The sequence below is a fragment of the Coregonus clupeaformis genome, chromosome 36, assembly GCF_020615455.1.
Source record: "Coregonus clupeaformis isolate EN_2021a chromosome 36, ASM2061545v1, whole genome shotgun sequence".
Taxonomy (NCBI): domain Eukaryota; kingdom Metazoa; phylum Chordata; class Actinopteri; order Salmoniformes; family Salmonidae; genus Coregonus; species Coregonus clupeaformis.
Window position 1 is genome coordinate 33685074 of NC_059227.1, and position 12807 is coordinate 33697880.

Genomic DNA, 12807 nt, shown 5'->3' on the forward strand with positions numbered 1-12807 from the left:
GGCAAATAGCCCAGGCTCCTCGACCTTGGTTGCTAAGCAATAAAACAGTGCCTTTATGCTTACCACTGGATTTTATGCTTTTCTCCTGAGAAATTGCCATAGGAAAGTGATGGGCATTTGAAATATTTGCACAGAAATTATCAAGTAAGAGAATCTAGAGAATCAAGATGCACTGTATTCCAACTGTAAAGAGTTAGAAAGAAGATCCATATAATCTACAATTTCATACTGACCACTCCAATAGAGCAGTCAGTAATTTACTATATATTTTTAAAGCCATGCTTAGTAGCACTTCTCTTTAGAGTGCCAAAAAATGCTTGAGAAAAAAAAAAAACTTGTTAATTGCTTTATGTGTAAGTCTCATTTTTTTAACTACAATTAAAGTACAAATAGTTCCGGAGTATTATGTTGTTGTAAAGAAAAAAGGCACTGTAAAAAGAAGTGCATGCAACTATCTAATTTACAATAAAGGTACAGCAAAGAATGTGTCTGAACATCTCAGAACATTGTGAAATATCCTTAGCATAGCTCCCCATATCAAATTCATAAGTCAAAAACGTTCAACAGTGGATGACCCCACACTGCCGAAGGAGAAGATGGGAGAGACCTCTCCTATTTCTCTCCATTGTTGTTCAAAGCAGACTGGGCAGGTTCCGGGGGTTTATTATAGGCTACCTCTCACTAGCTTCTCTCTATCCTCCACTGAACCACAACACTGTCCTGTGGATCCCCAGCTCAGACGGCCTTGGTAGTGTACAACCCTTTGTGTCTGAAGTCGGGTATGCTCCACACCCTCTGGGCCCTGTCAGCCCTCTCCTCCAGCGCCTTCTCCACATCTTCTGACACTGTCTTCAGCTCGCACACACCCTCCCCTCCCCCTCCAGTCGAGGTCAGGCCCAAGGTGCTGGCGAAGGGGTTGATCTTGACGCGCGACTTGAAGTTAATGAGAGACATGCTCATGGCCCGTTTGTTGTTCCACTGGCGCGAGAGCCGCTGCGCCTCCTGCTCCTCCCTCATGCGGTCCAAGGCCTCGAGGACGACTGTGCGGAAAAGGGCAGACACCTCCTGCAACTCCGGCTCGTTCTCAGTCACCACCTGGCGGAACCTGGACGTCGGAGAGAGAGGAAGTCAAATCAGTCTCAGCTAGACCCATGTGTGACTGGTCGGGTTTCGAACACAGGTCTCCTTTGTGCTACATGACTGCGTTAGGTTTGCCCCCTGAGCTAAAGCCTAGGAATTAACTCAGGGAGCCAACACAGGTCTTCATGTCACTGGCAGGGGTTCAAACCTGGGTGTCTTGCGTACTACAAGACTGTTATCTCGCCAAGCTAAAGCCTAGGCATTCATACAAGAAGCCAATGTAAGTCTTCAGGACTCATCACGTGAGTATGGTTCCAAACCTCCCCCAAAAGTATATGTATCAGGATAAATGGATGATTTATCTTTAGATTTTAAAATGGTACAAACCAAGAGACCTTTAGCCATCCGCTGTAATCGATAGCTTTGTTTCACTTTGCCTGGTTATAGTCACAGAAGAGAAACCATGTGGGCGTCTACTTTTCTCATGGAGGGTTCAGAGAGTACATTTCAACTGCGTGGGAAGGGGATGAGCTCTTACTATTCCACTCAGCAGCGTTTACCATCGTCACTGTAACACCACAACATGTGCTATCACTAATACACTTGAAAAACCTTTGATCCAAACAAGCCCTCTGTCTGCATGGACAGCAGGGCAGGGGAGAGGCAGGAATAAATTGAATGATGGCCTCTCTGTCTGCATGGACAGCAGGGCAGGGGAGAGGCAGGAATACATTTAATGGTGGCTCCTCTGTCTGCATGGACAGCAGGGCAGGGGAGAGGCAGGAATACATTTAATGGTGGCCCCTCGGTCTGCATGGACAGCAGGGCAGGGGAGAGGCAGGAATACATTTAATGGTGGCCCCTCTGTCTTCCCATAGAGATATACCATATGACAGATGTTTTATATCTATGGGAAGGCCTGCCAACTAAAGATACTTACTCCTCTCAAGACGAGGCTGATAAGTTCTTAGGCCTTTAAATAGACCAGCCCCACCGGCCCCTTGCTCCTGTTGATTTGGCCGACTGGCCTCCAGCTCTTTTTATACTCTCCACCAACTCTCTCTCTCTCTCTCTCTCTCTCTCTTTGTATAGAGAACTTGACCAGAAGGCCAGTGTAGATTAGGGGAATAACACTCTGCTGGGTCGGAAGAAAGCTGATGTTTCAGATTTTCAGGGATACAGTATTTTCCCCTGAAAAACGGATGTGGGGACTCCGCTCAGGCGTCTTTTTACGCCTGCTACGTCAGGTTAGGGGGTTAAGTACAGAAAGAACTAAGGTCAAAGGTTACTTACCTCAGTATGACGGCTCCGCAGTAGGATGGATGCACCTTGGAGCACAGGTCCTCCAGGCCCAGCCTCTCACCAGGTAACACGTCGTAGGTGTTGCGTGGCGTGTTGACCAGCCAGCTGTAGTCCACGCCGGTCTGGAGTCGTCGGTACTCGTTGTCCCTCTCACGCTGCATCCTCTCGGCCTCCTTCAGCTGCCAGCTGAGCTCCAGCATCAGGGTGTCCGTGACCACGTCAGACGGGTCCCGCCGCGGACTCCGGTAGTCCGGCTCGCTGCTCCAACCGAACCACGAGGCCATCGCCTGCCGAAGCCTTGTCCCCCTCGTGCCCCGTGCTGCATGGGAGGAACCAGATGGGAGTGTGAGAAGAGGACATGGTGTAATACTGTAGTACAGTACCTTTCTAGTACAGTGCAGGCCATCATTCTTAGCCCCCTCACCAAAAGAAAAGTCTACTGTGTTTGCTAGGTTGTGGTATGGATCGTTTGTCTTATTGGGTTGGTTTTGCACAATGAGGTTTTCTCAATATTTATTTGATGAAACAGGTCATTGTAAATGGAAGGGAAGGGAATCCTATAAAGTACTCCTATTGATATTCTCCATATTGTGTAAGAGAGGATCGTTTGTAATCTCATGGTATCGTTGGATGGATTGTGTGGATGTCTAGATAGTCTGTTTAGCCTGGGTTGCCATCACATTAATGTAACCCATGGGAGGTACAGGTAATGTGCGTACCTCGCTAGCTAATGGCTGTTTGTCGCCAACAGCTTGGAGCCTGTCTCCACCTGTCTCCCCTGGACAGGCTGTTATCATAGATCAAAAAATATTCCCAAAGGAGAACAGCACAAAGAGAGAGGTGTTTCACAGCCACACTCCTGTTATTCTGGTGTCTGTCTGTACGAGCTAAAGCCCTTCATATCCAGTCCCTTCCTTCACATCCACTATCATTGTGACAGTGTCCTAAATGGTACAATATTCCCTACATAGTACACCCTATAGGCTCTGGTCAGATGTAGTGCTTTAAAGGGCATAGGGTGCCATTTGGGACACAGGCTTCTCTGCTTCATAACTCCCACTTCCTGCCAATCTCTTTCAGGGGTGTCCATTAAAACTGAGGGGGCCTGTTTTATACATTTATAAAACTGAAAATACATTAGATATTGTTTGTTATACGCATAAATAATCGGAAGATAACGATTTTGACAATCTGTGCCTCTGTGTTGGCTTGATTTTTTTTATTGTTTTTGTTAGCAAAAGTGAGATTTTGATAAAAATATATATATATTTTGTATGTTTGTGTTGGTTGTTATTGTAAATAATGTAGCTTAATAAGATTTTTCACTTAGTCCGCTCGGGGATTAGAACCAGTGACCTTTCGGTTACTGGCACAATGCTCTTAACCACTAAGATAGACAGCATGAGATTAGTCCCATGCATGCTCTCTATAAGATCAGAGCAGCTTTTTGGTAGGTACCTTTTAGACTTAAACGGTACCAAAACCATATTGATTTATTCGGATTAGCTTTTGCCAAAGCAGCAGCTATTTTTCCTGGGGTCCACAAAAAAACACAAAACATGGCAAGTAACAAAACACTGATACACTAATAGACAAGGACAGTCACATATTAAAATACAATGATATACAAACAATACAACAAATAAAAAATAATAGTGCAAACAATACAACTAATAAAATGATGTGTGTGTCTATGTGTGAGTGTTTTTGTGTGTCCCCGCCGTTCCATTAAATGTTGTTTAATCTTTTTTTTAACTAATTTTGCTGTTTGCTTGAGTAATTTGGAGATGGAAGGGAGTTGCGAGCATGGCTCTGTATAATACCGTGCGTTGCCACTGGCGTCAGACAGTTTCCCTGGACCCCGGATGTTACGTTTAGCTGTGCTTTACCTAATGGATAAATGTTTGTTGGTAGACCTATTTAGTCGTAATTTTCTCATTTTAAGCCTAACATTTCACGATCTATACAATGTGTCGCAATACTGGCATTTTTAGACTGCTGGCTGTTGGCAATAATGTAATTACTTGTTCAATAGGCTAATTAAAGTAGGAAATTAAAACATTGCAGATTGTACCCGAACCTGCATGACATGAGCCGTCCTCGCACTCTCGCCCAGCTTGGATGGAAAGTTGTGCGTAAAACCAGTCTATTAATGCCAAATAATACAGTCAGTCCACCCTCAAAACACTAGTTCACGAGGGATTGTTTCTTTATGCAGTGTACTATCTATAGCTATATACCGTATTTTCTTGCTATTTATAAACTTTTGATACAAATTACATATCAAATAGCCTAACAATTAGGAAAAAAGTTGTCGGCTTGAGAACAAATTCAGCCACTACTCAGCGGGTTTTGTCTGGCTAATAGCCTACATAAATGGGCTGCAATATTCAATTTGAGAGACTCCTCTGGTCTCCTGAAGTGCTCCTTTTTCGTGTGTAAATGTTTTCACCACGGCCTGTAGGTCCAGGTTGCGGGCCCAACTGTTTTCTTCACTGAGTATTGCCAACCCAGACAGCCTTTCCTATACTGAGTATTGCCAACCCAGACAGCCTTTCCTATACTGAGTATTGCCAACCCAGACAGCCTTTCCTATACTGAGGATTGCCAACCCAGACAACCTTTCATATACTGAGGATTGCCAACCCAGACTTTCCTGAGACTGTGTGTCCCTTGCGCTGCACACAATTTCAATTTAGTCTTGAATGATGCCTGTCAAGATATACCAGAGACAAGGAATATTGCAACCACACAACTCAAACGCCGGTTCACCAGTAACCTACGAACTAAATCGCAAAACTATTTTTCTTTAAGCGCTCAAGAACTGCTGTCTGCTAAATATGATAATCTGTTTGCATCTGACAATTTATTGGCTGTCCAGTATCCAGACGATCTGTCCCCATAGCATCCTATACAGTTAATCTCTTTCTGTAGCGTGTTGAGCATGGCAATTAAGGAGAATGAGAGGCTCAATTAGGCTTAAAATGTTGCAGAACTTCTGTATTTGACTCACCACTCACTTATGTTTCCCTGATGTTGCTACGGCAATCAATCTGTTTTTAGCATCCCTGTAACTGTTGCTTCTGCGGAGAGATCGTTATCTAAACTAAAACTCACAAAGAACTACCTAAGAAGCATTCGGCTTTCGGTCTGATATGCACTTTTGAACACCTGAGTAAGCTCCACTCCGTCGTAGCCTTAACCACCGCATATCAAATCAAATCAAATTGTATTTGCCACATGCGCCGAATACAACAGGTGGTGAAATGCTTACTTACAGCCCTTAACCAACAATGCATTCATTTTTTTTATAAAAATGTACAATAAAACAACAACAAAAAAGTGTTGAGAAAAAAAGAGCAGAAGTAAAATAAAATAACAGTAGGGAGGCTATATACATGGGGGTACCGGTGCAGAGTCAATGTGCGGGGGCACCGGTTAGTTGAGGTAGTTGAGGTAATATGTACATGTGGGTAGAGTATGAAAAATACAGGGGGGGGCCAGTATGAAAAATAAAATTATAATGTATGCATGCACTCACTAACTGTAAGTGGCTCTGGATAAGAGCGTCTGCTAAATGACTAAAATGTAAATGTAAAATGTACAGTTAAAGTGACTATGCATATATAATTTTAACGTTTAATTATTTCTGCGTTATGAAAGGAACTAGACACGGACACGAATTATCTGCTTAGTGTGTCAACACACTATTGGTGGTTTGTTGTGACCAAGTGTTGGTGCTAAACTGTGTGTTATTGGATGCTAGCATGCTAGTTAGCTATGGTGTCATAGTTAGCTAGCTGAATAAAGTGGGTTGAGTCTATTCCTTTAAACATTGAACCGCTGTGGTTCACAACAATTCTGATTTCTAAAGGTGGAAGTTGGGAGAGTTTTTGTTCGGGTGGTTCAGTGAAACAATTATAGTTTCTGAGGTGGAAGTTTTGGTGAGGGAGGCCCTGCTCTCTCCTCTCCCAGATGTTTAGTTCATTTCATTCCGATCTCCTCTGCATTATTGTAGCCATTTGCTACAGCCTGTCAACTATGCCTCTGCCTATCCCTGTTCTCTCCTCTCTGCACAGGCTACACAAACGCCTCACACCGCGTGGCTGCTGCCTCTCTAACCTGGTGGTCCCTGCACGCACCCCACACCTGGAGTTCCAGGTCTCAGGCAGCCTCTGGAACTGCCGTTCTGCTGCCAACAAAGCTGACTTCATCCCAGCCTATGCTAACCTCCAGTCCCTCGACTTCCTGGCGCTGACGGAAACATGGATTACCACTGAAAACACTGCTACTCCTACTGCTCTCTCCTCGTCTGACCATGTGTTCTCGCATACCCCGAGAGCATCTGGTCAGAGGGGTGGTGGCACAGGAATCCTCATCTCTCCCAAGTGGACATTCTCAATTTTTCCCCTAACCCACCTGTCTATCTCCTCATTTGAATTCCATGCTGTCACAGTCACTAGCCCATTTAAGCTTAATATCCTTGTCATCTATCGCCCTCCAGGTTCCCTTGGAGAGTTCATCAATGAGCTTGACGCCTTGATAAGTTCCTTTCCTGAGGATGGCTCACCCCTCACAGTTTTGGGGCATTTCAACCTCCCTATGTCCACATTTGACTCATTTCTCTCTGCCTCCTTCTTTCCACTCCTCTCCTCTTTTGACCTCACCCTCTCACCGTCCCCCCTACTCACAAGGCAGGCAATACGCTTGACCTCATCTTTACTAGATGCTGCTCTTCTACTAATCTCACTGCAACTCCCCTCCATGTCTCCGACCACTACTTTGTTTCCTTTTCTCTCTCGCTCTCCTCCAACACTACTCACTCTGCCCCCTACACAGATGGTAATGCGCCGCCGCAACCTTCGCTCTCTCTCTCCCACTACTCTCTCCTCTTCCATCCTATCATCTCTTCCCTCTGCTCAATCCTTCTCCCTCCAATCTCCTGATTCTGCCTCCTCAACCCTCCTCTCCTCCCTTTCTGCATCCTTTGACTCTCTGTGTCCCCTATCCTCCCGGCCGGCTCGGTCCTCCCCTCCAGCTCCGTGGCTTGATGACTCATTGCGAGCTCACAGAACAGAGCTCCGGGCAGCGGAGCGGAAATGGAAGAAAACTAAACTCCCTGCCGACCTGGCATCTTTTCACTCCCTCCTCTCTACATTTTCTTCATCTGTTTCTGCTGCTAAGGCCACTTTCTACCACTCTAAATTCCAAGCATCTGCCTCTAACCCTAGGAAGCTCTTTGCCACATTTTCCTCCCTCCTGAATCCTCCCCCCCCTCCTCTCTCTCTGTGGATGACTTCGTCAACCACTTTGAAAAGAAGGATGACGACATCCGATCCTCGTTTGTTAAGTCTAATGACACTGCTGGTCCTACTCACACTGCCCTACCCTATGCTTTGACTTCTTTCTCCCCTCTCTCTCCAGATAAAATCCTGCGACTTGTGACTGCAGGCCGCCCAACAACCTGCCCGCTTGACCCCATCCCCTCCTCTCTTCTCCAGACCATCTCCGGTGACCTTCTCCCCTACCTCACCTCGCTGATCAACTCATCCTTGACCGCTGGCCATGTCCCTTCCGTCTTCAAGAGAGCGAGAGTTGCTCCCCTTCTCAAAAAACCAACACTCGATCCCACTGATGTCAACAACTACAGACCAGTATCCCTTCTTTCTTTTCTTTCCAAAACTATTGAGCGTGCCGTCTTTAGCCAACTCTCTTGCTATCTCTCTCAGAATGACCTTCTTGATCCAAACCAGTCAGGTTTCAGGACTGGTCATTCAACTGAGACTGCTCTTCTCTGTGTCACGGAGGCTCTCCGCACTGCTAAAGCTAACTCTCTCTCCCTCTGCTCTTGTCCTTCTAGACCTGTCTGCTGCCTTTGATACTGTGAACCATCAGATCCTCCTCTCCACCCTCTCCGAGCTGGGCATCTCCGGCGCGGCTCACTCCTGGATTGCGTCCTACCTGACCGGTCGCTCCTACCAAGTGGCGTGGCGAGAAGCTGTCTCCGCACCACGTGCTCTCACCACTGGTGTCCCCCAGGGCTCAGTTCTAGGCCCTCTCCTTTTCTCCCTATACACCAAGTCACTTGGCTCTGTCATATCCTCACATGGCCTCTCCTATCATTGCTACGCTGACGATACACAACTAATCTTCTCCTTTCCCACTTCTGATAACCAGGTGGCGAATCGCATCTCTGCATGTCTGGCAGACATATCAGTATGGATGACGGATCACCACCTCAAGCTGAACCCTGGCAAGACGGAGCTGCTCTTCCTCCCGGGAAGGACTGCCCGTTCCATGATCTCGCCATCACGGTTGACAACTCCGTTGTGTCCTCCTCCCAGAGTGCGAAGAGCCTTGGCGTGACCCTGGACAACACCCTGTCGTTCTCCGCTAACATCAAGGCGGTGACCCGCTCCTGCAGGTTCATGCTCTACAACATTCGGAGAGTACGACCCTGCCTTACACAGGAAGCGGCACAGGTCCTAATCCAGGCACTTGTCATCTCCCGTCTGGATTACTGCAACTCGCTGTTGGCTGGCCTCCCTGCCTGTGCCATTAAACCCCCTACAACTCATCCAGAATGCCGCAGCCCGTCTGGTGTTCAACCTTCCCAAGTTCTCTCACGTCACCCCCTCCTCCGCACACTCCACTGGCTTCCAGTTGAAGCTCGCATCCGTTACAAGACCATGGTGCTTGCCTATGGAGCAGTGAGGGGAACGGCACCTCTGTACCTTCGGGCTCTGATCAGTCCCTACACCCAAACGAGGGCATTGCGTTCATCCACCTCTGGCCTGCTGGCTCCCCTTCCTCTGCGGAAGCATAGTTCCCGCTCAGCCCAGTCAAAACTGTTCGCTGCTCTGGCACCCCAATGGTGGAACAAGCTCCCTCACGACGCCAGGACAGCGGAGTCACTCACCACCTTCCGGAGACATTTGAAACCCCACCTCTTTAAGGAATACCTGGGATAGGATAAAGTAATCCTTCTACCCCCCCAAAAAAAAGTTGTAAAGTGGTTATCCCACTGGCTATAGGGTGAATGCACCAATTTGTGAGTCGCTCTGGATAAGAGCGTCTGCTAAATGACGTAAATGTGCCCTTGAGCAAGGCACTTAACCCTAATTGCTCCTGTAAGTCGCTCTGGATAAGAGCGTCTGCTAAATGACTAAAATGTAAATGTAAATATAATTAACAGAGTAGCAGCAGCGTAAAAAGATGGGGTGGGGGGGCAGTGAAAATAGTCCGGGTAGCCATGATTAGCTGTTCAGGAGTTTTATGGCTTGGGGGTAGAAGCTGTTGAGAAGCCTTTTGGACCTAGACTTAGCGATATCCCTTATACTTTCAATCACTAAATGTTTTTATTTTTCAAGGCCTGCAGCACTTTTTCAGTAACATTCCTGAAGCCCAAGAAACAAATACGTAGCTTCCTAGTACATCTGGAAATGAAAACATATTTATTAATGACTTTTTGAAGGGTTACTGTCAAAATGATTTATAATTAAAATAAAATAAAATAGTAATCGATGACAGGCGCATCCAAGAGCTTTAATATGATAATTGACCATCTAATATTATATCTAGGAGTTTAGCTCCCTCAACTAGCTCAATGGTCACACCCTTTATACACAACTCCAGCTGATGTTTAGGTCTTAGAAAATGTTTTGAACCAAATACAATGCTTTTAGTTTTAGATGTATTTAAGACCAGTTTATTATTAATCACCCATTCTGATACTGACTGCAACTCCGTATTTAGAATTTCAGTGAGCTCACTGTCCATAGGTATACAATATAAATGTAATATCATAATGTACTGTAAATACATGGCTCTGAATGGGACCTACTGTATGTATCTTATGTATTTTCAAATATTGATATTGATTAATAATGATAATAATGTTATAATGAGTATTCATAAGCACTTAAGGGAGTATGTTAACATGTATTTCAATCCTGCCGTCAGTGCTAATCCCAACCACTTTCCATATTGATCTAGTGTAATTGTAAGGTTAACTCATGAATATGCAAGTCTTTCCTAAGCCCTGTTTATACCTGAATTTAACATGCGTCCTTCGTCCTGGTCTTGACCTGATCTTGTCTGTTTAAACTTATAAGATCTGATCACAATCAGATCACAATGTGTATTTTGATCATCTACACCTGTTTGATCATCTACATCTAGTGTATAGTGCTTCTTTCTCAGACAATAAATATATGTATGTTACTGATTTGGATAAATTATATATTTTAAAACTATATTGTCCACTTTTAACACCCTGACTACCAGAAATATCACTTAGCACATATTGTAGTCCATACTACTACTACTGCACATCTCCCCTTAAACTAAAACAAAGCATTGTATGAATAAACTCTGCTTACCTGAACTCTTGTCAGTCTTGGGAGCAATAGCAGGAAGTGAATTCACAAGGGAGTGAATATATTATGTATATTATGACCAAAAGATAGATGAAGAGAGAGATGTTGTTGGAAGATGTGTTGCTCTTGGTCGCACGGACTCTGATAGTTCTCGTCTTGCTTGTGAAGTCTCTGAGCTCACACACTCTCACTTGGTCTTATACAGTAACCCCCACACCTTTCACACACAGTCCCCTCCTACCTGGAGCCGTGGCCTGTGATTGATTCCATGCAGACACACACACAGTCCCCTCCTCCCCGGAGGGATGGCCTGTCATTGCTTGTTCCCAGAGATCGGGGGCAATGTCTCAGAGGGGAACGGCAGATCACAGCCCCTGATGAAGTGCCTTGTGAAGCCTCTTACGGACTCCTTGTTGCCATAGCGATGCTCCTAAGCCTATTTGGCCACAATAAGCTTTATCAGCTGAGAGGGAGGCAGAGAGAGATGGAGATGGAGGGAGGGAGGTAAAAAGGAGGGGGGAGGAGAGAGAGTGGGATTTTAAAGGTCAGTCCAATATCAATTATTTCGGCCCATACCTAATGAGCTCAGTCGGAACAGTTCCTGCATGATCATTAAAGCAATGGTTTGTTCATATGCTGTATGTGTTCAGTATGTTACAAAAACGGACGGAAATGAGCTGCATTATTATATGTATGTGCATTCATGTGCATGTGTGAGAGTGTGTACATCGAAGTCTGTGTGTGGGTGTTTTTTTTTGTTTGCTTGCTTGCATTGTTGGTTTAGTGTGTAGGAGTGTGGTTGTCCATGGAATAAACACTTGCGAGAATAAACACCTGCAAGCTCTTCTCCAGAACATACTAAAAGAGGGATTCTTCCTGCCTCTCTCCCTATGGGCCCTGGTCAAAAGTAGTGCACTACATAGGGAATAGGGTGCCACTTGGGATGAAGGCAGCATCTCTCCATCTTTCCCCTCCCCCTGAGTGACGATTCCCACATTTAGGTTGTGTTGACATGGCCGTAAGGCTGTCTCTCTGCCTTGGCGAGAACGGCAGAGACTCAGCCTGGAGCTGACAGATTGGCAGGTAAGATCATGTAGATCAGGTAGCCATGTGATCAAGTGACTCACTCTCAGGTCCATGGTGGTGACGGAGTCGTCTCACAGTTTATAGGTTTTGGGTACTATATGGAGCAGGATGACGGAGGGATGGTGTGGTGTTTACTCCAGAGATTGTCTTTAATCTATAACAGGCTTTCTTTACTCTGGGGTTTAGCCTGATCCCCAAGTACACGTCACTAGCTTCCTCATCCACCCGTCCTTTACATAGAAAGGATGTGTCTGGAAAACAAACATAGTCATTTGAAATACAGTACATATTTGAAATATAGTTTACTAAATAGCTCATCTATGGTCTTACACTGGGATTTTCTATTGGTATTTTTGAAATCAATTTAGAGTTTATTCATCTGAACAGGTAAGAGTCATTTCATAACAGTGATGTTGAACTTCATTGAAGCTTTCACTGATCAAAATGACAACATTGTATGCAGACAAATCAGCTTCTGTGAGTTAAACCAGTCCATATATCAATCAAGGTTGGTTAACTTAAAATATTCACATCACTCTTTGATGCAGAGCAAGAGAGTAGTGCATCTTATTTGTTTATCTCATAGGGGCAGGGTGGGAAATGAACACCTGCCACCCGCCAAATGTGGGTAGACTTAGGCATTGGCGGGTAAGAATGTCTATTTCACCAGCCACATTGACGGGTGGTCACACGGAGCATTTTAATTTTAATTTTAATTTTTTTACCAAACCCAAATGTAGGCCTACATAAAAAATTAAAATAAATAGTTATTTGTATTTCTTGCAACTTTCTGAAGAAGTTACGTCATGGGAATAATGGGTTAGCTGAGAACATCACGAAAACGATGAGCAGCTTAAATGGGGAAAAAGTCCTTGTGTTGTTGTGATTCTGAATGGCCAGATAGCTACCAACAATGACAAGAAACTGCCATGTTGGCAAACATAAGTGGCTGGTTTCAGCT

At 45.1% G+C, this 12807-nt stretch overlaps 1 protein-coding gene across 2 annotated transcripts; it reads right to left on the bottom strand.

Annotated features, from left to right (window-relative positions):
* Positions 1 to 14: 14 nt before the first annotated feature.
* Positions 15 to 11140, bottom strand: rd3 (retinal degeneration 3, GUCY2D regulator). Of its 2 annotated transcripts, none has more exons than XM_041865822.2 (3): positions 10764 to 11140; positions 2374 to 2701; positions 15 to 1105 (listed from the first exon to the last, which is right to left on the bottom strand). In XM_041865822.2, the coding sequence occupies exons 2-3, from the start codon at positions 2664 to 2666 to the stop codon at positions 736 to 738; spliced, it is 663 nt and encodes a 220-aa protein (XP_041721756.1). In that variant the 5' UTR covers positions 2667 to 2701; positions 10764 to 11140; the 3' UTR covers positions 15 to 735. The 2 variants fall into 2 exon arrangements, with proteins under 2 accessions (XP_041721756.1, XP_041721757.1); XM_041865823.2 differs by lacking the exon at positions 10764 to 11140 and adding an exon at positions 5396 to 5583.
* Positions 11141 to 12807: the final 1667 nt, after the last annotated feature.

Excerpts from the sequence above, each read along its gene's own strand:
- rd3 (XM_041865822.2), bottom strand. The coding sequence starts at position 2,666 with ATGGCCTCGTGGTTCGGTTGGAGCAGCGAGCCGGACTACCGGAGTCCG. Across the intron at positions 1,106-2,373 it reads TGCGGAGCCGTCATACTGAG|GTTCCGCCAGGTGGTGACTG; the intron begins GTAAGTAACCTT and ends TCCGACGTCCAG.